Consider the following 15,531-nt stretch of genomic DNA (forward strand, 5'->3'; position numbering starts at 1 on the left):
TAAAAGTAAAGCACGTGCTTCAGCAGAAAAAAAAATGAGCACTGTTTTGGAATACGGATTCCATAGCGTTGATGTCCAGTCACCATTGCTGCTGTTTCACTATTTTCCACCTTCGAACCATCTGTGAATATAGGTACATGAAAAGGGAATTTGTCTTATGTCCAAATATTGCTGTCTATATACATTTGGATGGGTCACTCCTTTCCTCTGATGAGCCAAATCCAAATTGATATTAGGCTTCTTTAATTTCCAGGGAGATATAGAATTTAATTGTATTTGATTTAAAATGTTCAAATTTGTTTTTAAGTTCTCCAAATGTGGTTTAATACGAATAGCAAAGGATCTGATGCTTTTAGGTTTGCTCTCATTCAAAGGAGTAAATTGTGGGTTGAAGACTGTAGAATAAGCAGGATTGGTTTTATTTTATTTGCTTCAATCATCTATTTTGAAGAGAAGGTTCATTGGCTTCAATGTACAAACTTTGCACTGGCGAAGTTCTAAATGCCTCCAAGGCAATTCGTAAGCCTTGATGATGTACTGAGTCAAGCATCTGCTTATATGATTTTCTGGCAGAGTCATATATTATGCTTCCATAATCCAGACGGGAACAAATGAGTGTTCTATAGAGTCTCAAAAGAACAATATAATCTGCTCCCCATTTTGTTTTTGCCAATACTTTCATTATATTCATAGCTTTAAGACATTTGTTTTTTAGTGATTTCAAATGAGGAATGAAAGTCGTTTTTTTTATCAAATATAAGACCCAAGTACTTGATTTCCTTAACAACATTAATCGGTTCTCTATTAATGAAGAGTTCTGGATCATGGTGAAGGGATCGCTGGATACAGAAGTGGGTACAAACTGTTTTTGATTTAGAGAACTTGAATCCATTTTCAACTGACCTCTGATTTATTTAGTGAATACATAACTGCAGTTGCCTTTCAATTGTACTCATGTTCTTCCCTCTATAACAGTTATAACATAGTGTTCCTGTAGCTCAACTGGTAGAGCACTGCGCAAGCAAGCAAGCGCAAGTTTGGCGGTTCGATTCCCCGGGAACACATGATATGTAAAAATTGATAGCCTGAATGCACTGTAAGTCGCTTTGGATAAAAGCGTCTGCTAAATGCAAAAACTTAATTTAATTTAATTACAGATATAGAGATAATTAGTCTCTACTAATGGGCTGATGACCTGAATCAGGTGTGTTTGACCATATGTGCAGTGTTGGTGACTCCAGGAACAGGACTGAAAACCACAGGTGTAGAGAATCACAAAGCCATAAATTTGACCTTTTAAGGTTTAATTGTTATGTCTTGTCTTGTCATGTTCCTGTTTCCTTTTACTCTGTCTCCCTCTTCTGGTCTTTTGGGTTACTTTCACTTTCCCTTTCTCGTTTCCCAGCTGTTTCTCATCTTCTCTGACTACCTCATTTGCAGTCTGCTGGCCAGTAAGGAAATGTACCATACCTAGGGCACGTAAAACTCTCTTCTTGACATTTCCAAGAGGGCTTGTACTTGAGGGGGAGTGACCAAATGGCAGTATGTGATGAACATCCAGCGTTAGGGCAGATCCAGAAACATGGTTGAAAAGCACTGATTTATTCAATCAAATTCATGCATTTATAAATACAAAAATCCCTCATTTGGAAAACACACATCTTCTTTATATCCAACGAAACTCCTGTATTTTTTTCTGTAATGGTATGCTCTGTGAGCATGTGTATAGACTATGTAGTGGACAGCAATAGACGGTCTTTACCTCCAGGTGTTGTCCTCAGGTGTATAATGGTCAGTTCACATGAGAATAAGGCAAATGAGCAAGCCGCAGACAGGGCGATAAAAAACAAAACAGAAATATCAGCAGATAACTTGAAAAAAGCTCTCTTTGGCAGCAGGAATGCAGCGTCTAACTTAAAAGGTACTATTGTCCCATTAGCCACAAAGAGGAACAATCCACTTAGAGGACTGCACAGAATCCTCAATCGAGACACCTTTTGCTCGGCCTGGAGCTGCATTCTCTTCTGAAACCATCTGCACATAAAAGGAATCACTCAAGGTATCACTATCATCTATATCCTCCTCGACATGTACTCTGTGATTCATTTGAATTTCTTTTGACAAGCAGATTTTTGCAAAGTGGTTCAGGCCATTACATTTACAACACCGTTTAACAAATGCTGGACATTGTCTGAATTTATGTTTAATCCCACAACGTTTACAAAGAAATGTTTCATTATCAGTGCTTTTAAAGCTTCTTGCATTACCTCATTTCTTATCTCTGAAAGATATGGCACCGATGGCTGCATTCGGAGAATACGTTGCTGAAGAAGCATCAGACTGCATCACTTGCTGTCTCGCTAATTCACTGGACTGGCACAATTCAACAGCATGATCCAACGTGAGTTCAGACTCTCGTAACAATCTTTCCCGGACTTTGCTGAAAACAATCTGATCACGAATCATGGAATCTTTTAATTCATCAAAATTACAGGCTTTTGCCTTTATCTTAAGGTCAGTAAGAAAGTAATCAAAAGCCTCTCCTTCATGCTGCAGTCGCATTTGAAATACATATCGCTCATATTTCTCATTCTTCTTTAACAAACAGTCAGCATCAAATTTTCCCAATACCTTATCCAGTTTTTTCTTATCTGCCTCATCTTCAAAATTAAAGGTGTTGTATACTTCCACAGCATCTACTCCAGTAATAGTAAGTAACATAGCAATCTTTCTTTCATCTGCAGCTTCTGCTTGGCCAACAGCTAAAACATACAGTGTAAACTGTTGCTTAAAAGTCCTCCAATTTGCGTCAACAATTCCACACAACTTCAAAGGGCCAGGTGGTTTAATTGCATCCATGGTGTTCTTGAAACCCCACTCCTGGTACCATGTATTATTCAGTAACTAGACAAGAAACCAATACGAGGAATTACTGGTGCTGGCGTCTTTATTCCATGTGGAACATTCATCATATACAAATTACCACACCCCGGCCCTCAGCCTTAGCAAATGCACTTGACTTTATACAAGCATTACTGCCACCCAGTGGAGTAAACATCACAGTCATTACAGGTGGAGTTTGGAGAGCAGTGTGAGTCGTATGGTCCCGTTCATGACAAATGTCATCATATAACAATTCATAATTATGAGGAGGGACTAGGCAAACACAACAACAAAAACACTACAGCTGCAGGAAAATTACATCATGTCTCCACTGATTAGCTGATTTAAATGCAACTGTATCCGAGATCTTTCAACTAGTTTCCTGCTCTTGTAACTCATATGTAAATGCATTTACACAGTATGCATCCTTTTTGCTATATTATGTATCTTCTGCTGTTAAATATGGCTTGAGTGTATGTGAACATGAATTTTTGTATTAAATATGAACTGGTATCAGGTTTTACCCGTTGTCTAGTCAATCATTGCAGGCCTGGATGTCCTCATATACATGTTAATCAATGAAAAAAAATGCAAGCATTGCATTGCATTACAAATACCCGTGAATGAAAAGTACTGTTATATAAGTTGAAATTATATGAAGAGAGCAATATTACACCTGTGAAGTATAATGTGGAGTTCTCTGTGTCTATGATTTCCATGAACAGTCCACACAGAGATGTGTTTAGCTGTCCAAGGCCAAGTCTTGGTTTTGTGTGGAGTCAGATATTTCTTGAGGTAAAAAAGATCAGATAGAGAAAGCTCGGGCTTTGTGTGGACGTTCCGAAGTGATGTGTGTTGTTGTTGTCTTTTATTTGCATGTGTCATTACTGGTGTGCATAGCACTTATAACAGATACTAATGGTGATACAGAATATGTTCAAAGTTTGTGAAAATTATTGTTTAGTTTGGGATGCAGAAACATGCTGTTGGTCATTGACAGTGTGGTGGAAAGATTCATTTAACATTGCTTCTGTATACCTATATATACATGTGTTTTCTTAGAATTGCTGTGTGGTTCAGAAGGGTGACACCTGGGGGAAAACAGATGTCTGAGAATGACCTGAGGGGGTCATTGGGCCATATAGTGGGGGGACAATGCCTGAGGATGACCTGAGGGGGTCACCTAAGTCCTAAATGTGTGAGAAACCGCCCATAGAGAGTGTTCCTTGTTATGTGTGGAAAGTTACAGCTGTTCAGACTGTATAACCCTGAAGCAGCAGAGGTATATAAGGTGGAGGACTGCCCTCTTCCTGGGTCGGTTTCACTCTGCAGGAACTCAGTGTTGCTGTATGACTGTCTGACCTTCTTTGCAAAGAATAAAAGCTTTCTTTTTAATTATACCTGAGAATGAGTCTGTCTCTTATGCTGATGAGAGTTGATTTAAATTTTGCCACGATAACAGTATCATAGCTGAAAGAAAATGGAAAACAAAATGCAAATGTTGAGGTGGATTTTTCCCTGTGAAGCCGAAGTGCAAACACATTCATTCATTACAGAACAGACTCCAGTCTCTAACACATTCAAATGAACACTCTTCCAGAGAATTACACCTACAAACACCAACACATAAAAGACCAAAAAAAAAAAGAAAAACGTGATTGATTTTTTTTTTTTTAGAGTAGCCTAATAAACAAATAATGTGACTCTGAATGAGTGACGAGAGTAGATATAATCATCACATAGTTTGAAGCAGCAGACAGAAACATCAGACTCAGGACAGAAACACACAACCTCTAAAGTAAGAATAACTTGTAAGCTCATTCTTTCACTAGAATTAGACTTTGAGATATTAATATTATCTTAGTAATAGAAGGATTTGTAATTGTCACTGAAATTATGTTTTACACCAAAATGAATCAGTGAATATTCAAAATTTTAATATTTAATATTTAATACTTTAAAAGTTTTTGATATCTTTTATCTTCAGAAATGGACCAAACTCTGTATTTCATTCTTCTTCTCATTGGTGAGTGTGTTTGTGGTTTTATTCATGATTTCTAGTTTCATTAGGTTTGATCCTGTTATGAAAAGCATTAAAGCAGCGTCTCTCTTTCACAGCTCTCTGCTCCGTATCTGAATGTGTTCAGCGTCAGTATCACTTTATAAATGAGAAGAAGACCTGGACTGAAGCTCAGAGATACTGCAGAGAGAAATACACAGATCTGGCCACCGCTGACAACATGAACGACATGAACGAGCTGAAGAAGAGTGTGAATGATGGAAGTGTTCGGAAAATCTGGATTGGGCTGCAGAAGACGGGTCGTGATGAATGGCACTGGTCTTCAGGTGAACCTGCGCTCTATCTGAACTGGGCTCCTGGACAGCCAGAAACCAGTTACTGTGGTATGATGACAAACGGAAAATTTGAGGATTTGCCATGTAGTGATGAACGACATTTCATCTGCAGCAACAGTGAGTGCAGACATTTACAATCACAACCACACTTCATTTATAGATTTAAAGATCACTTTTATAATTTCAATATGAATATATAACAGATCAGTCACACATTGATACAGTTTCTTTATAGACAAAATTTATGTTTTCAGCTTTCAGTATATCAACACAAACTTTATTTTTATTTAAGTCTAGTCCATTTAAACATAAAACAATAGAGTGTCAACTGGATTAATTTCTAAATGACTAATCTACTGTCCAAGTAAATGTTTCTTTTACATTTCAACATTTTATCTGCAGTGTAACGATGTCCTGTGTTTGATAAATCTCTCATCCGACTCTTTGTGTCTGAATCCAGTGTTCTAGAGAGACATATAAGAGCTTTATAATAATCAGGATGTTCCCAGATGTTACTTCATGTTATATATGTTTAATCTTTAAAATAATGATTAATATATTGTGAATATTTAATTTATCACTAGCTTCAGAAGCAGCTCAAGTTGAATGACATGTTTCTGATGTTTATGAAAATGCTTTTTTTTTTTTTTTTCTTAAAGCAAACACAAGACTTGTCTTAGTCAATCAGGAGATGGAATGGAGAGACGCTCAGAGTTACTGCAGACAGAATCACATTGATCTGGTCAGTGTGAGGAACCAGAACGAGAATCAACAGGTTCAGCAGTTCATTAGTGACAGACAGTTATCAGGATCACGGATCTGGATCGGTCTGTTCAGAGACTCATGGCAGTGGTCAGATCAGAGAAACTCTTCATTCAGAGACTGGAACACTGGTGAACCTGATAATAATGGAGGAAATGAAAACTGTGCAGCTCTTAATGCTCAGAGAAAATGGTTTGACGTCTCTTGCACCAAACAATATCCTTTTGTGTGCTATGAAGGTGAGTAGATCTTCACTAAACACACACACTCCATCATCACCTCCAGATCTCTTAAAGTTCACTCTACATGTCTGACATGACAAATTCATCCCCAGTGTTTGTTCTGCATGTTGTTTTTGATCAGTCTCTCTCTAGTTTCTGCTTGTGCTTGTTTTATCTGCAGATCCTGAACTGATTGTGATCCGAGAGAATGTGACGTGGTCTGAAGCTCTGAGATACTGCAGACAGAATCATGTGGATCTGGTCTCGGTTCATTCAGAAGAGATGCAGCGTCGTGTGATGAACGTGGTTAAACGTGCGTCTACTGCGGAGGTGTGGTTGGGTTTAGGTCACTCCTGTATTTTGGGCATCTGGTTCTGGGTGAGTGGAGAGACTGTGTGCTATCAGAACTGGGCTCCAGGGAACGGCACATCAGAGGAGGACTGTGAACACACAGTGAGATCTGGAGCAGTTCAGTCTGGAGGAGATCACCGCTGGATCAGCCTTCCTGAGACTCACAAACTCAACTTCATCTGTAGCAGATATTCAGAGTGAAATGAAACACAGAACTTTATGTAAGATAAGAAGAGCTTGTGTGTTTACTCCCTATAAACTTTCATTCACCACTTTGTAAAGGAATAATTTGAATAATATTTGTGTCAACAGGCAGTCACACCTGAGGGTTAAAAATACAGAAACATTGTGCTCACTCAGCGTGTGTGTGTGTGTGTGTGTGTGTGTGTGTCATTTACTAACTTCATTGAGTTTTGTGACGGTCAAAGAGCATCATAAAATCTCAATTAGATGTACATTTATACTAGTTTATATTTATTATGATACAAATCAAATAACTGAAGTGTGTGATATGAGGTTTATTAAATTCATTTGTGTTTTAAGGATCTGTTTATGATACTGCAGATACTTCTCTCTCTTATATTGAGTTTCATGTATCAATGTCTTAAGATTAGAAATGACTTGTTGAATATGAATCAGTGAGCACCAACATTGTGCGTCTTAGCTAAATGAACTAATGTTTATTCTTTGAGGAGTGAATGTTGGGTATAACATCTCTAGAAGTATTTTACACTAAATATTAAAGAATGTGTCAAAACATCAGCTCAAATAAACTCCTGTACAACCAGCAATCTCATCTCTTTCTTTGACTGTTTCCCAACACCAGAATTATAGAATCCAACTTGGTTTCAATCATAATTCATTAATATGTTTGATTGGAACGGTGACTCCATTGCAGGACAAAATAAATAAATAAAATTAGCACTGTTCAAAAATGAGAAATAAACTGATGACTATATGTTGCTAATTAGATCAAATGAATAATCTGCTCTGGAATTAGGACTTTTCGCTGACTTTTTGTCTTCTTCTGTTGAACCATTGATATACTCAAACTATTTTGCATCCTTTCCGCACTTTTCTCATATCTCTCAGTACCTTGCGTTACTTCATGCGCAATCAATGTTTTAGTAATCACTGAGACATGGTTGCGTAACTCTATTCCCTACCCTGACCTACATTTATCTGGTTACAACCTGTTTCAGCAGGATAGGTCATCTAAGGGTGGGGGGGTGGCAATCTTCACCAAAGAATATCTTCAATGTAGTGTAGCCCTGGCAAAGTCTATACCTAAACAGTATGATCTTCTTGTTCTTAACATGAAATTATCAAACAGCTTTTCATTGCACCTTTCACCAGGTCCGAGTTGATCATACTTGGCGATCTAAACTGGGACATGCTTAAGCCCCCTGAGAATGTTGTACAACAATTTGACTGCCTAAACCTTCATCAAATCATAAACCTACCAACTAGATACAACTCAAAAAGTTGTGACAAGGCCACACTGATAGATGTTGTTTTTACAAACGCCCCACTCATGTACCTTTCAGGTGTTTTTTGCAATGACTTCATGACCACTGTTTCATTGCCTTTGTTAGCAAACAAACTTCTGTCAAACAGCCTCTCGTAATCACTACTAAACGCATTCTGAAACATTTTGATGCTCAAGCCTTCTTACGTGATCTGACCAATGTAAACTGGTATAGAGTCAGCCTCATTCCCACCGTGAATGATGCATGGTTGTTGTTTAAAGATCTTCTTACTGCTGTGATCAACAAACATGCCCCAAACAAAAATATATGCATAAAAAACCACAACAGCCCATGGATTAATCGTGATTTAGCTGTTCTGCTTCAGCAAAAAAATACAGCCTGGCGCAAAGCACGTAAGACACATTCTGTCGAAGACAGCCTTTAATTTCGCCAAATTAGGAATAAGGCCACACAAGCAGTGAGGGAGGCTAAAGCTGGATTCTTTAAAAAACAGTTCACACTTTGTGGTGCGAATCCAAAAGCATTTTGGAATATGGTAAAACAACTTGAAAACAAACCCCGGACCATACTATTGTCTCTAAAAGTGGATGACATTGTTGTCACTAATAAAAATTCCATGGCTGAAGCATTCAATCACCACTTCATAAATTCTGGCTTTGTTTCCAATGCACTAAACCTTAATGCTACAGCTCCAGCAGCTTCTAATACCTGTAGCCTTTAAGCCCCTTCTCACAGTTTTTCTATTCGGCCTGTTTTAGTGGGAGAAGTCCTGAAGGAATTGACCGCTCTGGACCCCAATAAAGTAGCTGGGTCAGATGATCTTGCCGCCTTTTTCATTAAAATAGCTGCCCCTGTCATTGCGGCTCCTCTCACAGCCCTCATTAATCTCTCCCTCCATACAGCCGAGATTCCACCTGCTTGGAAAGAAGCGGTTGTGCTTCCCCTGTATAAGGGTGGTGATCAGGCTGACCTAAACAATTACAGGCCAATCTCCGTCTTGCCTTGTGTGTCTAAAATTCTGGAAAAACTTGTCAACAAACAACTAATCAATCATCTTAATGTGAACTGTATCATCTCCGGGGCACAGTCTGGCTTCTGATCAGGGTATGGTTGTGTTACAGCTACCACTAAAGTGCTCAATGATATTAAAACTGCGTTAGATAACAAACAACACTGTGCTGCTATTTTCATTGACCTTGCAAAAGCTTTTGACTCCGTGGACCACAATACACTCATCCACAGACTCAGCAGCATTGGTGTCACTGATCACTCTCTGGTTTGGTTCTCAAATTATCTGTCTCACCGGGTTCAACGTGTACGATTTGAAAACTGCTTCTCCCATTCTCTCCCAGTTACCAGGGGTGTCCCCCAAGGCTCCATCCTTGGCCCTACACTATTCTTAATTTATATTAATAACATTCCCCAGGCAGTTGGTAATTCACTCATTCACTTATATGCTGATGATACAATCCTTTATGCCAAAGGTTCTTCCCCTGAGGCTGTTCAAGCTACCCTGCAAGATAGCTTTTACCAACTACCACATCTCAAACTCACTCTCAATACCTCCAAATCAAAAATAATGTGGTTTTACCATAAGGGTACTATGCCTCCTCCTGCACTTAACATCACTACCTGCAAGGGGACTATTCTAGAACAAGTCACTGTATATAACTACTTGGGCATCTGGTTGGAAACTTCACTTTCTTTCACCATTCACATATCAAAGCTTCAATCAAAGGTCAAAGCCAAGCTTGGTTTCCTTTACAGAAACCGCTCTTCATTCACCACCTCTGCCAGACTTACTCTCATTCAAATGACCATTCTACCCATGTTACACTATGGAGACACCATATACAGGGTTGCTTGCAAGTCCTCTCTTTCAAAACTTGATGCTCTTTATCATTCTGCTATCAGGTTTGCCCCAAATGCACCCTTCAATACACACCACTGTGCTTTATATTCATCTGTTAACTGGCCCTCCCTTCACAATCGCCGTAAAATTCACTGGTTCACCTTCATTTACAAGACACTTCTCGGCCACTCACCTCCCTTCTTAGGTCACCTGCTACAGCCAAAGCCCATCACATATAACACTCGGTCCTCACTTCATCTTCAACTAAACATTCCCAAAAACTAATTCTGCGTTTGGTCTTACATCTTTTCAATCTGCTGCCGCTCGCGATTGGAATGCTCTGCAAAACATTGTCAAACTAGATAAACTAATTCCAATTTCATCCTTCAAAACTAGTATATCATACTTGTTCACGGACAAATGCAGTTGCTTCAGTACATAATTATCTAAGTATTTTTATTATTGTTATTATTATTATTTTTATTTTTTTTTTATATACAGTAAATAGATTGATGATGTTTGATGTTTTAATATGTATTTATGTAAATGCTAACCTGTGTTTCTAATGTTCTGTATTTATTTTAGCCCTACTTCCCTTTACCTAAGTGGTCATTCCACTTGTCAGGCCGCCATTGTAAATAAGAACCTGTTCTTAATGACTTGCCTGTAATAATAACCAAAATTATTTTACCTGGAAGAAATACAATTCTGACATTTTTGTGTGTAAAGTCTGTCAGAAATATCTGTGTACCTGATGGCAGCTGTCACACACAATACAAACAGGAAATCCTCAAAGACCATAATCTCATTTAACAACGGCAACTTTCACTTTCGTGGACTTTAAAGGAGAAGCAGTTACAGTGTAACTTTCCTGTTTTTGCAATAAAACCGATATATTAGACTGAATGAAATGTAAATAAATACAATAACACTCTCTGTTTATCCCAATGTTTCAAATCAGAGATGCAAATATTGTCCAGCCTGAATGTCTAAATTTGGTCTGGACATAAACAAATGAATGAGGATGTATTTATATGCAAACATAAGCATATTTTATCTGAGATCTAAGTGTCTGGACCATGCCTGCAAAATTAGCAGAAAGAACTATATTCCAAACACTGTGGGCACAAGCTATTCTGCCTAACAATCTCAAGAGAAGTGCCAGGAAACACTGACCTTAATACTGCAATCATAGTCTCAACCAAGGCATTCAATACCATAAGTTGTGAGGGGCTTTTGAAGATCATGAGTAAGTTTGGTTACCCTGAAAGATTAATTTGCATAGCATGCCAATTCCACAACAGCATTGTGTGCTTGATGATAGAGATCTAGCTTTCACAGTTATAAATGGAGAAAAGCAAAGCTGTGTGTTTGCCCCCACACTGTTCAGCATGAAGTAGATAAGATCAAGGTCCATGTGGCCAGACTATGTCTTTATCCTAACATTATGTCATGTTTGCTGATGACTCCGCCCTGAATAAGTGAAGTTCTTGTGACATGCAGGCCACCCCGGAACTGTTCTCCACTGTATGCAACAACTTTGGCTCGACTATTAGCATACTGAAAACTGTGGTGATGTACCAGCCTACACTACTGGAACTACACTACACTACCAGCCTACGATCTAGAATTTCATATGCTTCTGTGTCGACCATTCTGGCTACTTAGGGAATTTACAGCGGTCATAATCACAGCTGTTTACATTCCTCCTCCAGCCAACACAGACCAGGCTCTCAATTAACTGTATCGGGATATAAGTGAGCAGGAAACCGCGTACCCAGATGTGGCATTTGTCACGGGGGACTTTAACAAAGCCAAATTCAGAACAAAAACTCCAAAATATTTCCAACACATCAAGTCAAGTCAAGTCACCTTTATTTATATAGCGCTTTAAACAAAATACATTGCGTCAAAGCAACTGAACAACATTCATTAGGAAAACAGTGTGTCAATAATGCAAAATGATAGTTAAAGGCAGTTCATCATTGAATTCAGTGATGTCATCTCTGTTCAGTTTAAATAGTGTCTGTGCATTTATTTGCAATCAAGTTAACGATATCGCTGTAGATGAAGTGACCCCAACTAAGCAAGCCAGAGGCGACAGCGGCAAGGAACCGAAACTCCATCGGTGACAGAATGGAGAAAAAACCTTGGGAGAAACCAGGCTCAGTTAGGGGTCAGTTCTCCTCTGACCAGACGAAACCAGTAGTTCAATTCCAGGCTGCAGCAAAGTCAGATTGTGCAGAAGAATCATCTGTTTCCTGTGGTCTTGTCCTGGTGGTCGTCTGAGACAAGGTCTTTACAGGGGATCTGTATCTGGGGCTCTAGTTGTCCTGGTCTCCGCTGTCTTTCAGGGATGTAGAGGTCCTTTCTAGGTGCTGATCCACCATCTGGTCTGGATACGTACTGGATCCGGGTGACTGCAGTGACCCTCTGATCTGGATACAGACTGGATCTGGTGGCTACGGTGACCTCGGAATAAGAGAGAAACAGACTAATATTAGCGTAGATGCCATTAAGAAGCATGTGGCAGGGCATCAACAACATCACAGACTGTAAAGGGAATAAACCAGCTTCTGTGAACATCGCCGCCTATCTACCGGATGAGCTTAATAACTTTTATGCTCGTTTCGAGGCTCACAGCACCGTCCACACAGAGAGCGCTCCTGCAGCTGCTGCAGAAGATGTGAGTGCACTCTCCATCTCTGTCATGGATGTAACCCGATCCTTCCGACGGGTAAATATCCGTAAGGCTGCGGGTCCCGATGGCATCCTAATCCTTGTGCTCCGAGCATGCACAGTCCAACTAGCCGGTGTTTTCACAGACATTTTCAACCTCTCCCTCTGTCTGTCTGTGGTTCCCTCGTGCTTCAGAAAACATTCTCACTCCCAGCTCGTCACATATTGACGCTTCGTCAGGACCCCTTGGCATCACTTTCTTACACACAGGGTACACCTTTAGGTCATTTTTTTGATGTGCAGGTTCTCTATTAGTTTAGATAAAACTCCTTGGCATCAATATGCCGACGTGAAAGGCACTGGGAATTTTATTATCATGACTAACTTTGGTAATATATATTGAGTAATAATATTGCCATCATTGCATATATGTTGAAGTGTAATTTTTCATGTAAATAGTCTCGATGGTTTTATTTACGTCAGTTTTTGCAAATACCTGTGACTGTACTTTTATTTTCCTGTCGTATTTTATATTGTTCAGAAGTTATAGATTTAGGGTAAAGCAGGGGTTTTATTCCAGTCAAAGCATAAATGTATATAAAATTATTATTATTAATTTCAAATGCATGCAAACCATTAAACTAAGACAAACAACTGGAAAGAATTGAGGACCCTGCATGTCAAAAAGTGATGCTAAAAGGATACCCCTGAGCATTGAAAATGATGCTAAAGGGGTATGTTGAGCGTCAAATAGCGATGCTAAAGGATCCTGACCAAGTGTCAGTGAGTTGATAATGGAGTGATAATGTGTTGTGTAAGCAGGTTCTACAGTAAACATTTGTTTACTACACAGGAATAGTGTTTTGTAAACTACAGAAGTATGTTACAGTGTTGTTTTAGGATGATTTTGGTGATTTTTATTTATTTATAGTTGTTTAAGTCTGTCAGAAACTTCTCTGCTGTGGCAGCTGTCACACTGTTGCTAGGCAACAGGAGGATGTGGGAACAGCTGATGATGCAAACAGATCATATCTAACAACATTAAGTTCAATCTTTGTGGACTTCGAGGCACTGGACCTTTGAATTGAAACACATTTACAGTCTAACTTTTCTGCTATAAAACAAAACAAACAAACTAATGAATAAGACTGAATGACATGTAATCAGATGCGACTAAAATAATACACTTATTGTTTATGCTTCTGTTTCATGCCAGAGATGCAAATACTGTCCATCCTGAACGTCTACATGTGCTGTGGACATAAACAAATGAATGAGGATGTGTTTACATGCAAATATTTTCATGTTTCATAAACACGAAAAAAAAAATCCAGTAAACGGCAGGAGTAGGAAACAAAAATATTAGAATTTTCACAAAGAGATGAAAACTAAATCTTTGAATTCCATTCAATCACAGTCTAGTATCTAGATTGTTTATCTAGACAGAGAATATCAGACACATTTCTTCTGAAACAGAAGCAGATGATGGTATTTTATTTTGAATGATGAGAGTCTTTTCTAACATTATAAATAGACCTCAGGGTAATAAATACACAATATGAGCAGATTAATGGAGGCTGGTCTCTGTTGCTCATGTCTTCTGTGTCTCATCTTCACCAGCAGAGACCTCGGCTCTGAAGAGGAAAATGAACGGGAAGAATCTCTCTTTCCTCTTCATCTAGTCTTTTTTATTATTATTTCTAAAACTCTTCTCACAATAATCACAAGTGTTCTATCATCTCACACAATGGTGCCTCAAACTGAGGTTTTAAGTGTTAAAATGTTAATTAAATAATGTTTATAAGTATGTAATTCTGTTAAATAATGTTCATTTTCATATTGACTGATGCTGACTGACGTAAGTCAGATGTAAGTATGGAAATTAATGGAAAGAGATATACACAAATATAGAGGAAGTGAATATGAAATAGGGTTTTTAGACTAGTAAACAAATAATGTGACGCTAAATGAGTGATGAGAGCAGATATAATAATCATTACACAGTTAGAAGCAGCAGACAGAAACATCAGACTCAGGACAGAAACACAACCTCTAAAGTAAGAATAACTCACAAGTTAATTCTTTAACTAGAATTAGACTTTGAGAGCTTAATATTATCGGAATTGTTGTGAATCCTGTTTTGACAATACGTTTTTTGTTTTGTTTTTTTCATAATGTTTTCCTCTAATATGAAAATGAGTGTATTTGAGTTTTTAATGCATTTCTTCCTCAGAAATGGACCAAACTCTGTATTTCTCTCTTCTTCTCATTGGTGAGTGTGTTTGTGGTTTTATTCATGATTTCTAGTTTCATTAGGTTTGATCCTGTTCTGAAAAGCATTAAAGCAGCGTCTCTCTTTCACAGCTCTCTGCTCCGTATCTGAATGTGTTCAGCGTCAGTATCACTTTATAAATGAGAACAAGACCTGGACTGAAGCTCAGAGATACTGCAGAGAGAAATACACAGATCTGGCCACCGCTGACAACATGAACGACACGAACGAGCTGAAGAAGAGTGTGAATGATGGAAGTGTTCAGAATATCTGGATTGGACTGGAGAAGACGGGTCGTGATGAATGGCACTGGTCTTCAGGTGAACCTATGCTCTATCTGAACTGGGGTACTGGAATACCAAATGGTGGTGCAGAAGAATGTGTTAGGATCTCAGGTGGACAATGGTATGCTTTGGGATGTAGCACTCTCCTAACTTTTATTTGCAATTCCTCCAATAACAGTAAGTGCATCTCCCTACAATGGCAAAAACATTAATATATTAAAAGAAGCACAGAGTGTTTGACCCTGCTCCTGGACTCCACTGTCCTGTGAAGTTTCTATCCAACCTGCTTCAGCTTGTGATTATCAGCTGATCCTGAAGAGCTTGATTTGCTGGTTCTGGTGTGTTTGATTAGGGCTGGAGTGAAACTCTGCAGGACTGTGAC

The 15,531-nt window shown here is 38.7% G+C and overlaps 1 protein-coding gene across 1 annotated transcript; it reads left to right on the plus strand.

The window, feature by feature from the left end:
* Positions 1–4,862: 4,862 nt before the first annotated feature.
* On the plus strand, positions 4,863–6,773 carry LOC113079175 (C-type mannose receptor 2-like). Its single transcript, XM_026251381.1, has 4 exons — positions 4,863–4,909; positions 5,002–5,355; positions 5,898–6,239; positions 6,403–6,773. The coding sequence occupies exons 1-4, from the start codon at positions 4,873–4,875 to the stop codon at positions 6,771–6,773; spliced, it is 1,104 nt and encodes a 367-aa protein (XP_026107166.1). The 5' UTR covers positions 4,863–4,872.
* The last annotated feature ends 8,758 nt before the right edge of the window (positions 6,774–15,531 follow it).

Source organism: Carassius auratus, unplaced genomic scaffold (assembly GCF_003368295.1).
Source record: "Carassius auratus strain Wakin unplaced genomic scaffold, ASM336829v1 scaf_tig00027279, whole genome shotgun sequence".
NCBI classification, from domain to species: Eukaryota; Metazoa; Chordata; class Actinopteri; order Cypriniformes; family Cyprinidae; genus Carassius; species Carassius auratus.